The sequence below is a fragment of the Lipophrys pholis genome (genome assembly GCF_963383615.2).
Source record: "Lipophrys pholis genome assembly, chromosome: 21".
Classification (NCBI taxonomy): domain Eukaryota; kingdom Metazoa; phylum Chordata; class Actinopteri; order Blenniiformes; family Blenniidae; genus Lipophrys; species Lipophrys pholis.
Window position 1 is genome coordinate 19,635,328 of NC_137649.1, and position 13,406 is coordinate 19,648,733.

The 13,406-nt window shown below is 44.6% G+C and overlaps 2 protein-coding genes across 4 annotated transcripts; one reads left to right on the forward strand and one right to left on the reverse strand.

Annotated features, from left to right (window-relative positions):
* Window positions 1–272: 272 nt before the first annotated feature.
* Window positions 273–4,627, reverse strand: wdcp (WD repeat and coiled coil containing). 2 transcript variants are annotated; one of them, XM_080490702.1, is made up of 4 exons: window positions 4,549–4,627; window positions 2,052–3,963; window positions 1,755–1,875; window positions 273–988 (listed from the first exon to the last, which is right to left on the reverse strand). In XM_080490702.1, exons 2-4 carry the CDS (start codon window positions 3,960–3,962, stop codon window positions 795–797), a joined length of 2,226 nt encoding a protein of 741 aa, XP_080346828.1. In that variant the 5' UTR covers window position 3,963; window positions 4,549–4,627; the 3' UTR covers window positions 273–794. The 2 variants fall into 2 exon arrangements, with proteins under 2 accessions (XP_080346828.1, XP_080346829.1); XM_080490703.1 differs by lacking the exon at window positions 4,549–4,627 and having other exon boundaries at window positions 2,052–4,094.
* A 99-nt stretch (window positions 4,628–4,726) lies between these two features.
* fkbp1b (FKBP prolyl isomerase 1B) lies at window positions 4,727–13,130 on the forward strand. 2 transcript variants are annotated; one of them, XM_080490705.1, is made up of 4 exons: window positions 4,727–5,104; window positions 5,759–5,806; window positions 11,047–11,159; window positions 12,211–13,130. In XM_080490705.1, exons 1-4 carry the CDS (start codon window positions 5,068–5,070, stop codon window positions 12,337–12,339), a joined length of 327 nt encoding a protein of 108 aa, XP_080346831.1. In that variant the 5' UTR covers window positions 4,727–5,067; the 3' UTR covers window positions 12,340–13,130. The 2 variants fall into 2 exon arrangements, with proteins under 2 accessions (XP_080346831.1, XP_080346832.1); XM_080490706.1 differs by lacking the exon at window positions 5,759–5,806 and having other exon boundaries at window positions 4,922–5,104; window positions 12,211–13,129.
* The last annotated feature ends 276 nt before the right edge of the window (window positions 13,131–13,406 follow it).

Here is a 13,406-nt window from a genome sequence, read left to right on the forward strand (position 1 = left end):
TTTTATGTAAACATTGTTTCATTTTCACATGTACTGTATAGTCATCTTGGATATATATATAAATATATAGAAAATTACCTTATTTATATAAATGAATGTATATCATTATTTGCTGTGTTTAGCTCTACAACACTGTTATTTATGATTACAAAAGGATTGATGATATGAAATGAATAAATGTTGTAGAGGTTGGTTGGTAGACAATACATTTGTGGATGTTGTGTTTCTTTCTTTTTAAGATGTGGAAAATAAGAAACAAAAAAGGGAGCCTTGCTGTGGGATTGTGCTTTATTTCATCCCTCCATTAGACGTCCAAGACAGAGAGGTTCCTGTTGAGTGTTAGCCCCCTCTAATGGTCGGCTGTGTTACTGCAGTCGGTAAAGTCAAACGCGTACGTGAACATTTCAGATCTCCTCAGTCCGATTGAACTTGAGATGAACAGGTCAGCATAAAAATTCCAATCTACATATTTTAGAATGATACATATTAAGTCCAGGGAGGACTTGAAAACATTCTGTGCGCAAACCAGTTGAAATGATTTCTAAAGTGCCATCGCAGCACAGTGGGTATCCTGCTTTTAGAAAAAGACTGAACTCCAATGACTACATTACATTGAGTCAGAAATGAGCACAAAACTCCCCCTCTTTCAGTGCAAAGCTTTCCATTTCGATATTTTAACAAGTAAACAATACATCTGAACAGGCAGCTCTCTTCTTGTCCATCTTGTTTATAGAAAAATAATTCTGCATCGTAACTATGGTTCACAGTGTGTTCACCGAGGTGTGTGTGTGTCGCTATGTGGTCGTCTCTGTTGCCGTGCTGGGGTTTTGGCTGGGGGATGGACTGGACGGACACGAGTTGTCTGGACTTCCAGGAGCACGCAGGGTAGTTTTCCGCTTCCCGTTCCGCACGGTGAGCTCCTCCTTGGGTTTGAACGTTAGCGGCACGAAGCCATCCCCGTCTGCCACGAGCACGATCCACAGCGGTCCTTGGAAGAGGAACACAACGCAGGGCGTGATAAATGAATCTGTTTACTCGGACTATCAACAAATCGATCATTTGAAAAGGCGGTAAAATCAGGCGAGTTCGGCCAATATTTGCGTTGACAGCAACACAACACTACGCACATTAAAGGGTTGTAAGCTGCTTTTGTTTAAAAGCTTATAATCTGGCCTAGGCTTTTAATCACTTCCAATTATAGCTTCGGCACGTTAAGAGAAGAACAATAGTCGAACAAGTTGCTGTTGATTGTAAAGTGGTGCTGATAAATACTAGTCTCTTTTCCTAAAATATAAATCAAGCCAATTCATGGCACTTTTTTTTATTTATCTATTTTTTAAAAAAAAGCAAAAAAGTGTGAATACAGGATCTAAGCATTTAGGCTGAATCTTGACTTCTAGGTGACCTAAGTAGAGGGAAGCCCATCACACTAGGTCGCTGAAAATATGTGAGGGGAAGACCTACCTAAGAGGACTACCAGCAGTTTCCTCGAAGTGGTTTTAATAAGTTAACCCTGTACATTCTGTCATAACTCTGCTAATCTCACACGCAGGAAGGATTTTACGAAAGACGGCTTAAATAAGACTTCACGGAGACACTGAAGGGTTTAAATAAGACTTATGACACACACACACACAAAAAACCAACAACATGAAAGTGTTACTTGTGCGATATTGTTTTCAGAGTGAGTTCCCTGGTTTCTCCACATGTGAGATAAATAAAGGGATATCTTATCTTATCTTCTCTGCACATACCATACATCAGTTCCACGATGGTGAGGTTGAAAAGGTCCTGCAGGGCACGCAGACTCAGCTTTCCTTCACACAGCAGCACTGGCCTCCGCTCGTCAATGAACACGTTTTCTGATAACTGCTTCTGCATGTGCACAAAACCCCAAAAAGTCAGAAACACAAGGAGAAATAGTCCAAGAAGCTGAGCTCGCTAAAACTCGAGATAAAAACGGTAGTTTTAATTTTTATTATGAAACAATTATTATTATCTATGAAACAATGTCAACTATAGTAAGATAAATGGAGTAATTCAAACTGTACCTGACATGTGACGTTGACATACGGGGGCTCAGAGGCACTGGGGTAGACCGTCAGGGCCTTCTTCCCGTTCTGCGTATAATCTCTGATTTCTGTCAGGCACGTCTGCACGTCTGCGAAGCGTGTGAAAAGTCTTTCCATGTTTTGCACGAGCTGCTCCAGCGCTCGCTCCTTGGCGTGGGCGGACGCCTTGTCGGGCATCGGCAGCGTCGGCTCCGTGTGGAGCTTCTCCGACTGGTCGAAGCGAGGAGAGCTGGATCGGCTGGAGTCCCTGCTGACCTGGCCGGCCACCGCCAGGCTGGACATGCGGTTGACGTGGTCCATGTCGAAATTCTCCACCGTGATGGACGATGCACTGGAGAGCGCTCGGTCTGAGGCCCGGTCGGAGAAGTCCACGGAGCTGGTGATGGGACTGGGCTCGCTGCTCCTCACCTCTTCCACCAGCCTGCGCCTGTTGCCCGGAGAGGAAACCACTCCCCGTCCTGGCAGCACCAAGTCCTTTATCCCTCGCTCCCTGTCCTCCTTTGACAGGTGCTCTGAGTGCCTCCTAATCCCTGCGCAGAAGTTAGAGGTGGCCTCGTGGTTGGGGGCAGACGGGGATGGCGTGCAAGGACTCTCTCCATCGCACATCATCTCTTTGGCTATGAGACGAAGAATATATTTATCAGTGTTGGAAGATGGGAGGAAGGCCGGGTCGTTGGACTTCTGCCTGCCCACCATCAAAAGCAGCATCTTGTCACTGAGGAAGCAGATGCCTTTGGGTCTCTCATTTTGCTGTAGAGAGATCTGCTGGATGTTGGGCATTGCAGAGGCCATGATGCAGTACACAAGGACCATGTTGCTGGTGTTTGAAGCCACCGCTACTGTCGAGCCACGCGGATCAAAAGCCACGATGTCGGGGACCAAAATCCCCGGGATGCTGACTTTGCGGGTGGTAGTGACCTTTCGTTCGTAAGTAACCAGAATAAGGTGTGAGGAGTCCTGGCCAGAACCTGTCACAGTGTCCCGACGGCGCAAGTGAAGAAGGGGGCTGGGGTCAGAGCGCCGGTGCCTTGCCAGGAGGTGGGTGAGATCAACAGGGCCCGAGCTGGGGACGAAAGATCTGTCTGATTCAAACGATCTTCTTCTCGCATCCATAAGGCTGTCGTCATCTGACATGAGCGAGCGGTGGCCTTGCAGTGACTCCGTATCTGCAGGCAAGTCGAACGCCATGCCAGAGTTTAACCCACATAGTTTGTCTAGAGGCAGCTCTGTAGCCACAGCGACTTGAGCTTCCCCCGTAGACTCGATGGCACAAATGTATCCTCCGACGTCAAAGATGGGGCAGAAGGAGCAGGCCACAAGATTCTTCTGGATGTCATTCCAGATGTAAGAATGAAGACCGCTGCCGATCGCCACCACCAAGCGCGTGCCGTCCTTAGTCCAGCAGGCGCAATGGATGAGTCCGCTGCCTTTGATGTCTGCTTTGATTCTCCTGTTGTCCAACCGGACCGAAAACAGCACAGAGGTGTCCCTCTTCGTCAGCACGGCGAGAACGTCCAGTTTAGGATGCCAGACGCAGCCTTGAGGGAGCAACGGGAAAGGCTCGCTCATCTCGCATGTCTGAGTGCACAGCAGCTTGTTCTGCTCGAGTGTACTGAGCTGCAGCTGCCAGACAGTAACATGCTTCTTGTGCTGAACTGCCAGCAGGGCAGGGGAGTCGGGGCAGCACAGCGGCCCCCAGAAGAGCCCGAAAACATGCTCGAACTGCCCGATCACGTTGGTGTCTCCGAACTTCACCTCGCCATTCATAAAGTAGAGAGCTGTCAAACAGACCTGCTTGCCGTCCGTCCATGCAATCCCGTGCACAGGGTGGATGGCTTGGTGTAGAGTGTTGAGGCCTGTCCTTAGCAGCTTCGCCTTACCAAGATCCATCCTGGCAGGTGTGAAAAGAGAAAAATCAAGAGAAATATGGCTCAAAGAGATAACATTGATGACAGAGACGTGCACCTGACCTGAATGTGGCTTGGACAAGCGTAACTATTGCTACCTATGCAGATTAAGAATAGGAAAAGCCTCTCTCGTGTCTCCTTCCAAGTACACGCTTTAATCCCCCCTGCCTGAGCTGAGGCAGTATAGCTGCTTATGCTGGGTGACCTTAACAAGGCACAGGTCCTGGGAGGAATTCAGAGCACTAACAATAGCATGTGTTCAATCACAGCATTTAGAACTCCAGATTAGGTGATGAGAAGTTTTTATGAATGACTTAACAAATAGAGAGATTGTTAACTCCTATTAAGAGATGTAAACAAAGTCGATCTAAATTTGATATGCCAACTGAATACAGATACATTTAGGTTAGAAGAGGAAAGTAATGTTTTGATGGGAAGAGGTTTTACAGTTCCAAGCATGCATGCTAGACAGCATAAGATAACTTATACACGTGTTTTGTTATGCATAGCAAGTTAATAAACATGTATGTAAAGATAAATGTGAACATCATCGTGTAATTCTTACTTACCGTGTAATTTAAGAAAAAAAAACCCACTCCGGTCAAAATGTGTGGTCATATTTTAAATGACCCGGACACACAACTGTGTGGCGATCGCAGTGGATTGTGGGATATGTGTACACTGCGGCTGTCAGATTGTTGCTTTGCCTCCGTATCCCACAATGCACTGTAAATGGCAGACAGTCGCAGTGCATTCTGGGATTTGTATTCAAGTGACGGTAGCGTGAATTAAAAAAAAAAATTACTCATTATAAATTCACAACATGGATTAAACTTGCACCAGACGACTGTAAAATGAATTAACTTTAAATTCCATAAATGAACCGTGTGGAATTAGTATCCATGACGGGCTGAGGACGACGTTGGAAGTACGCCCTCTCTCGCCGCAGCTAAGGGTCGGCAGTGGGGGGCGAATGCATGGTTTCCACCGAGAAAGCCCGACTTGTAGCCACAAAAGGGTGACACTCGCTTCACGAAAGCGCTTTAAAAGCCGCGTGTTTTATAGATAATCTTTGAAGGAGCACAACAATGGGCGTTGAAGTCGAGACAATATCTCCCGGCGACGGTAAGTTGATTTATCCGCTCGTGTGTGTGCCTTGTAACGGGGTGGAGGTGGTCGGAATTTCATTTCAGATCCTCGGAATTTCTTTTTAAATCTGCTTAAATGTCGTTGTAATGTATGCTTAAACTTCAGAGTTGGAGCGTGAAAGGGAATCAGTATCGTTCAATAGTTAGCAACTAACATTAGTATCAGGGGTCTTAATTATCGCTGATAAGGCTGGATGTCTGTATATTGCCTTTCTAGAACGGTCCACACTTTGTGAGTGTTGATTTAATCCACTGTTTTACTCTTAATCGTCAGAATCTGTGAATATGCATACATAAAATACTGAGATTTGGCATGCCTATGTGAAATGGAGGTGCTTCTGCATGTTGGAAGGCACATATTGGGGGTCGTATCCTGTCAGGTTCCTGCAGGATTATGTTTCATTGTCAAACGCAGTAATAACGTAATTACGTGCATGTGATAGCCCGCAAAAAAAAAAATAAAAAAAATGGTGCTTAAGTTTCAGCATGGATGAGACTGACAGATGCATATCTGAGTCTGAAGGAGGGTATGGCGTTCCCTGACCAGGCTTAACCTTACTAATAGAGCAATCACACTCACAAGTGTACCAACATGCAATAATAACACATGTGTTTTCTCTCGTTTGAACAGGAAGAACATTTCCAAAGAAAGGTCAAACATGTGTCGTTCATTACATAGGTAACTACTCTTCTTTTTCCTTGTGTGTAACTAGATCCAAGGCACACCACCCAGTCACACTCCAGCTTCCCCAGTCTGCAAGCGTCTGGAAGACATGTATGTGCCTGTAGTCGACACAGGACACAGACAGTTGCGGTTTTTATTGTGTCATTTCGCTTCTCCAGCTTTGCAGACATGCATGCGCGCACGCTCGCGCGCTGTCTTTTTACTGTTTGTCTCTTGTCAGATTGCCCAGTTTTAAGGTGGGGGCACTAAGGCACCGAGACGTTTGGGAAATAAATTTGGGTTGTTCTGCGCCTCGGGGGTTGGCAGTCCAGACAACTAGGTCAGACAGAAAGTAAACAAAACCTTGTTCGCATGTCACATTTCTGGTGTTTTCTTTTTCTTTTCTTTTTTTTTATGTGGTTATAGAGGTTATTGCACATACTCAGGTGTTGTTTGTGTTGTAAACTGGTTGGATCGGAGTGTAATTTCATTGAGCTCACTCGTGTCTTTGTTGGTAAGACCTGTGATTTCCTCTCCATCACCAGTGTCATTGTTCGCTCCTCTTGTCTCCTCTCTGCTTCCGATGGGAGCGTTTTAGTTCTGTTTGACTATCAGACACGGGGGGCATCTACGGTCAAAGAATGTTGCATTGTATAACTTTTTGGGGGCGGGCAGAGTAATCACATTTTCCTCTTGGCCTGATTTTCTACCAAGATCAGCCAACTGCTGTAATGAATTAGGCTATAATTGGAAATGGTACATCTGAGGATGTGAAGCCGCGCTGCTGAGATGTAGCGCATCTCACTGCATAGTCTCTCAAATGTAGGTTTTGGTAGGCACTTGGCCACTGCCTAGTGTTTCTTTACTCTTATTTGTGTTTATGAATATATAAAAATTTGATGATTGATACTGAACTTACAGTTTCCACCCACAAAAACAAGAATAAGTTGTCTGTAGGTGTAAATATGAGTGACTGTCTGTTTCTCTGTGTTTGCCCTGTGAAGGATTGGTGATCGGTCCATGGTCAGGTATGATGGGCTCCATCACTCAGTGACCATAATTCAAATAAAGTGATTTAGAAAAGGGTTTTAAATGTTCTAAATTGTTGTTTTTTTTGCCCCAATTCTTTTTTCTTCTATTTCCAAAATTACATTGGGTGCTTCTATTACACCTGAGTGAAGCACAATTTGCGGCAGTTTCCTCTTTATACATATCGTGACCACTTGGCATGTGCTAGAGATTTTCATATTTTCCCCTTTTTTTCCACTCAGAGGATTTACTCAAAAGCTGCAGGTGGCTTTGGCACAAAAAAAAAAGAAAGATAAGAAATCCAGCTTTAGGCAAAACATGGCTCGACCTTTGAAATGCGAAAAGAGGTTGAAATATGCTTTTGTATCAGTGAAAAGTAGAGTTTAACTTAAGTCTGTCATGTCTAACACGATCCAGTTTAGATAGATAACGTCTTCTATTACAACTGCAACATCTGACGTGTGTCCAACACAGTTATTATATTTTGTTTAATTTGTCAGGATTGAAATGATGTAATTCCTCAATCCGGTCAATCCCTTGTTATAGTTGCACTTAACTGCTCTATAATGGACCACACTGACCAGTATTTCTATCATTCAATGCTGAAAGACAAGATTAACTACAGGTCTGATAAAGAGACAGTGCTGGCAGTTGAGGTTTTGGACCTAACCTTCTTCAAGTCATTCAGCCGGCTCCTGGGAACCTCCACCCCACCCTGCACGGGTATTAGTTTCCCAGATAGCAAAGACAAACGCTAAGAGCGGGGAGGGAGCAACTTTCTAATTCACGTTGGCATTTTGAAACCACTCTGTTTCCAGCATTTGGCACCAGCCAGGCTCACGCTCGCAGAAACTTTCTCACACTCTCTCGCGGCGATGCCGTCTTCATTCTCGCTTTTTTTTTTTTCCCTCAGGGATTATAAACATGCAGACGCACACATGCCAGAGCACAAAGCGACACCGACATGTGCCTGACCCCCCACTGACTCTGCTGAGAGCTGGGGTTGCCCGAATTAGCAGCGTGGTCACCACACCGAGGAGGAGGAGGAGGAGGAGGAGGAGGAGGAGGCGACGGCGGCTCCGGCCTCAAAACAGCAGGACCGAATAAATCACCCTCTCACACGCGTTCTTGTTTCTGTCAGGCCCGACTGTGAGACCGCTCGCAGACTGGCAGCTCCATCAGCTGCAATCCTGCGGTGGCAAACTCATTTCTCTCCGTATCAGGAAGGGAGAAAATGGAGGCAGATCTGATATCAGTCAATATTAAGACAGCGAGTGTAGCCCGTGGGTTTACCCCGTGACTGGTGAAGTCTGGCTACCGGCCGGCTGTGACAAATGCCATTGTTGGTCCGCTGTGACGAGAAGCACAACCTTTTTTTGAAAAGGCTTACGGGTCTCGACGTCACGCCTAAATTCGGATGTCATTCCTTTACCATGTTTGAGCTCGAGACCATCCCGTGAAACGTGCTCAAGTAGAGAGAGACCTGATGGTTGTGGATGTGTGACCCAGAAATAGACGAGACTGAAACCTCCGGAGCTTTCATGACCGCGTGTTGTGATTGACTGACTGTGGCTGTGGGAACTTTTCGTCCGACATCATAAAGTTGATTCCTTTGGGGGTGGGGGGGCCGGGTGACGTTGAGCTCCTGGATCATTGCTTATTGAGTTGTCTGAGAGAGTTGACAGGCTTCACGCAGCTTGGAGTCTCAGAATGGGCAGAATAGAAGGGACACGGATTCTATATAGCAGATTAATACTGCTGCAGGAAGAGCCTGCCTGTTCTCCACTTCTGGTCTCGTTCACAAATGTCTGGCGTTTTGCTTTGAGAGCAACTTTAAAGCCGCTGCTTCGGGTCATTTTCAGGCTCTCCCTAATTACACGCACTCCTGTCCCAAGTTACCTGCCTATGTTAATGAACCAAAATGTAGATTTGTCTTAGTTCTGTTGAGACGTGTGTGCGTGTGTGTGCGTGTGTGTGTGTGTGTGTGTGTGTGTGTGTGTGTGTGTGTGTGTGTGTGTGTGTGTGTGTGTGTGTGTGTGTGTGTGTGTGTGCCTGCAGCTGTGGAACACAGCGACACACAAGTCTTGTAGACGGATAGCTTTACACACACTCTCAGTTCATCCACACTTGAGCCGGGGTGGGGTGGGGGTGGGAGTGGGGTGGGGTGGGGTTGTTGTGTTGGCAGCTATCCCAGACCGGGGCAAGACAGGATACAGTAAACGAAGTAAAAATAACCCCACCCCTGTGTGGTGCAGTTTTTGTTTTTTTTTTCCTTCTTTTGCAGATATAGTCAGCGTGCAGCCGAGTGAAAGGCCCTCACTAGGAGGGAGAGAGAGAGAGAGAGAGAGAGAGAGAGAGAGAGAGAGAGAGAGAGAGAGAGAGAGAGAGAGAGAGAGAGAGAGAGAGAGAGAGAGAGAGAGAGAGAGGGAGTCTGGAAGCCAGCCTCAGGAAACGACAGGCTTTGCTTTATTTTTGCAGAGACCCCACCCATGCCTAGCTGTACAAAGAGCGATAACAGAGCTGTGATACAGGCAGCAGCTTAGGAGAAGACGGGAACACACCCAGGCTGTGTTTCTGCCCACCGGAGGCTGGCGGCAGAATAGGAGTTTAATGCACAATATGGCTTTTAAACCCAAACTGTGGCTCGTCGTAAACCACTTAGTGAAAGGTTAGGAGCCATTTTGGTCCGCGCAAACAAGAAACAGGTGGTATATTTCTCCATTGTTTTGAAAGTGTGTCATAGAGACACAGTAGTTTCTAACCCCATTTTTAAAAAGAAAATACACATTCTGCCACCTTTTAGCCAAACGGAGGCTGATTATGAAAAAAACAAAGTGGTGTACAACGTCTCCCTCGTCTCAGGAGCTTCTCAGCTCGACACCCTGGGATCCTGCCTGGGTGTTTGAACCTGATGACTGATATCTGGGCTTCTGGGATTCTTGGAAATGATGGGACCCTACTAAGTTTAGAGGGATGAAAGGGGAGAAGCTGTACAGTACCAACATTCATATGACTGGATGAGCAAGGCACCGTAATTGAAGTGGAGTTAACACCGATTTTAAATGCCAAGCATTCACACTTGTGAAATTACAACAGAGAATTCATAAATCAACGGACGATCACGGGGCAGCCTCCAAAACACAACTGGATGTTCTGGAATGTTATTCTCCATTTACACCATGAGTTATTAGGATTATTTTAAACTCAGCTGAGAGGAGAGGAAGGAAGGATGAGAATCACCGATTTTACATCATAAGTTGCACAGGTGCAGGTGCATCCTAAACATTTGGATTATAGTGTAAAATTTAAAACTCCACAGAAAAAATGTCAGCTTATGTCATAAAATATCTCAACGTATATGAAATGAGTCTTTCATTAAATGAATAAACCAAGTCTATCCTGAGTCCCAAGTTCTTTTTAGAAATAAGTGATAAAACAAATAACTTAATTCTCATGTTTTGAGTTGCACCATAATAAATGTCTCATAAGTATAATGTTGAACATTGACAAAATTATGAGATTAAAAAAAAAGAAAGGTCAAAGCATTTTTTCATCCTTTTTAAGTGGTTATTTATCCAAAAGAAATGAAATAGAAAATGTTTCGACAGTGCGGGAGCGTTTAAAGGCAAGCCTGTATTACTCACTTACCATCCTCCAGTGAACAAACACTGCACATCAGATAAAACTCCTCTAATAGTTCACACTTAGATATTTTGTAGTGCGATTGTGCAGACCCTGCTGAAGATGTTCCGTCTCTTTCTTGGCAGTCGGAAGGGTCAGAAAGTTCCCCCGGCTCATCAGAGTGGCAGAACCTCGCTCCTTCTTTCCAAAGACGACTAATGAAATGGGGGAGCGTTTCCTCGTGTTTAATGGCCCCGATGTTGTTATCGTGCCTGAACGCTCGGTCAGCGTTGTGAAGGAGCGGGGTCCTGCGCCGCGCCGCCTTTTGTTACCCCGTTCTCCCTGTGGTCTAGAAACAGGCAAGCAATGGCCTAGTTAACTTTAAAAATAATCCACTAAACCAGGCCAGTGCTCCCTGATTCACGTTCCCTTTGTTCATTTGAGTAATTGAAACAGACCTTGGGATAGGAAAGTCCACAAGAGTGCTCCCCGGGTTGTAGGAGCCATTAATTATAAGCAAAACAACCCGAGAATAGGCATGTGTTTGGTCCTTATTTGTGTTGGTTTCTCTCAGGAGTTTGCTAATGTGGCGTTTCTCTGTGCAGGGATGCTGCAGAATGGGAAGAAGTTTGACTCCTCCCGAGACAGGAACAAGCCCTTCAAGTTCAAAATCGGACGAATGGAGGTCATCAAGGGCTGGGAGGAAGGAGTAGCACAGGTAAGACGATCAAATCAAAGCTTTTCTTTGTTTTGTCGTTGTGCAGTGTAAATAATAAACTACACAAACTGCTGCATGTCTCCATCAGTGCGTTCTTAACACTTTTACGTGGCAAGTGATGAGTTAATAACTTCAGAGAGGAGACTCAAATATAGTTCTCATGCCGTTGAAATCAGTGTTGCTTGTGTAGGATTTGAAAATGTCATATATGTACTTCTCATATATTGACAAATACTGTTGCCTTATTTAAAACCTATTTAAAAAGCAGTACCTATAAAACTACTGACAATAGACGCATTGTGAGTCCCGTTGAGCGAAAGTAGTACCAAATGCCATGCACAAGAGTTTATAACTTCGTTTTATCTTGTGAGAAATATACACAATTTAAACACACGTTTAAGTTTCAAATTGAGAAATGTATGCAATTTTGGTACGTTGTACAGTTTTCTTTCTGACTTCTCACACAGACGACTATTCATGTCTTTAATTTTGTAACTTTAAATAGTCTCGGGTAAAATCTGGCCACCGAAACAGCCTTCAAAATGTGTCCTAGTTTCAAGTAAAAGACGAGCTCCCTGTGAGAAAACCTGACCTGATCACTGTGTGATGTGGTCGCTGCTGGTTGTCTGTTGTTTGAGTGTCTTTTCACTGGCATTCTCAGTGATTTACAGTAGCAGCTTTCATCACTCAGCCACCTTGAAAGAAAAACGATGCTTCATATTGCTTGGTCAGTTAGGAATGAAATGAAAAGAATGATTGGCTGCCTTAAAGAAAGAAATAGAGACTCAGGCCCTGTTTACACGAGAAAGTTTCAAGTGTAAACTTTCAGAAAGGTTTTGGACATCCAAAACAGATCAGAAGTTTTGAGTTTTTACCTGAAAACAGGTTAACGAGGTCTTAATAACACATTCTTTGCTGTGTCTTGCTGAAGAACTGCATTGAAAACGTGCAGTAGTGGTAAAAAAAACAAAACAAAAAAAAGCATAGTGTTTCTTTGCTGTAATAAATGAAAATATTTAACCATATTTTTCTTTTCTCTCCCCTGCTTCAGATGAGCCTGGGCCAGAGGGCTAAAATCACCTGCACACCAGATATGGCTTATGGAGCGACAGGCCACCCCGGAGTCATCCCTCCAAACGCCACGCTCATTTTTGACGTGGAACTGCTCAAGCTTGAGTAATACCCCGAAGTAAAAAAACAAAACAAAACAAAAAAAACCCTAAACAAAACAAGGTTGAAGGTTACTGAGGCTGCAACCGCCACAACTTGTTACCACAGGGAGACCGAACCCGGCTGCTGCCTCTCACTATCCACCTTCTCTTTTTTATTTCTACAGTTCAGTGTTTAAACATATCTTCTGCTGCTTTGTTACCATCATGTCAGTCGATCATACAGACACACACACACACACACACACACACACACACACACACACACACACACACACACACACACACACACACACACACACACACACACACACACACACACACACACACACACACATACGCACACACGCACACACGCACACAGGTTTCTGTTCGAGACGCTTTCTTTGTTTCAATTTCAAATCATGTTGTACATTTTGTTGAACCAAAAGGTAAACTCTGTTTATCTGACAAAAAGCTGTACTACATCGCAATCCGAACATGTCCCACTGCCTTACAGTCCGAACACCAGAGGAAGGGTACGTAGTGTTGAAAGTACAATGTTTCTGCTCTGGATATTAACTGGGCATTATCTACCACTGTCTGCATTGCCACTTTGATAAAGGCGCGTCCTGCTGAATGCTCTGAATGATGTTGCTCTGTTTAGTATATTTTATAACCCTTCATGAACATTTACTGCAAGTGTACTCTAACTGAATAATCAAACCCAGTCCAATACTGTACCGAACGCTACGAGAGCCATTGGAATTACGACAGTTTGTTGACCAACTCTTGAATAAAAATGGCATGTACTGTGTTGAGAAGCCTGTGTCTTGTGTGGAATTTGTGAGTTGAGCAGTGAGGTGATGCGTCACGTCGGTCACAAACAAACACAATTCTTTTCTCTTTTTTTTAATTTCTCTTTTATTGTAAAATTTATATATGTAGATCTTTTCCTGAGCAGGAGCGTGGTTAGAATAGCATTGACGAGGAATCGGCAATAAAAGTTGGAAACTTTTTTTTTAATCCTCTTTAAACTTTTCTGCATTAACCACATGCAGCCCAATTTCATCTTGAGTGGACCGGATGGGCAAAACAG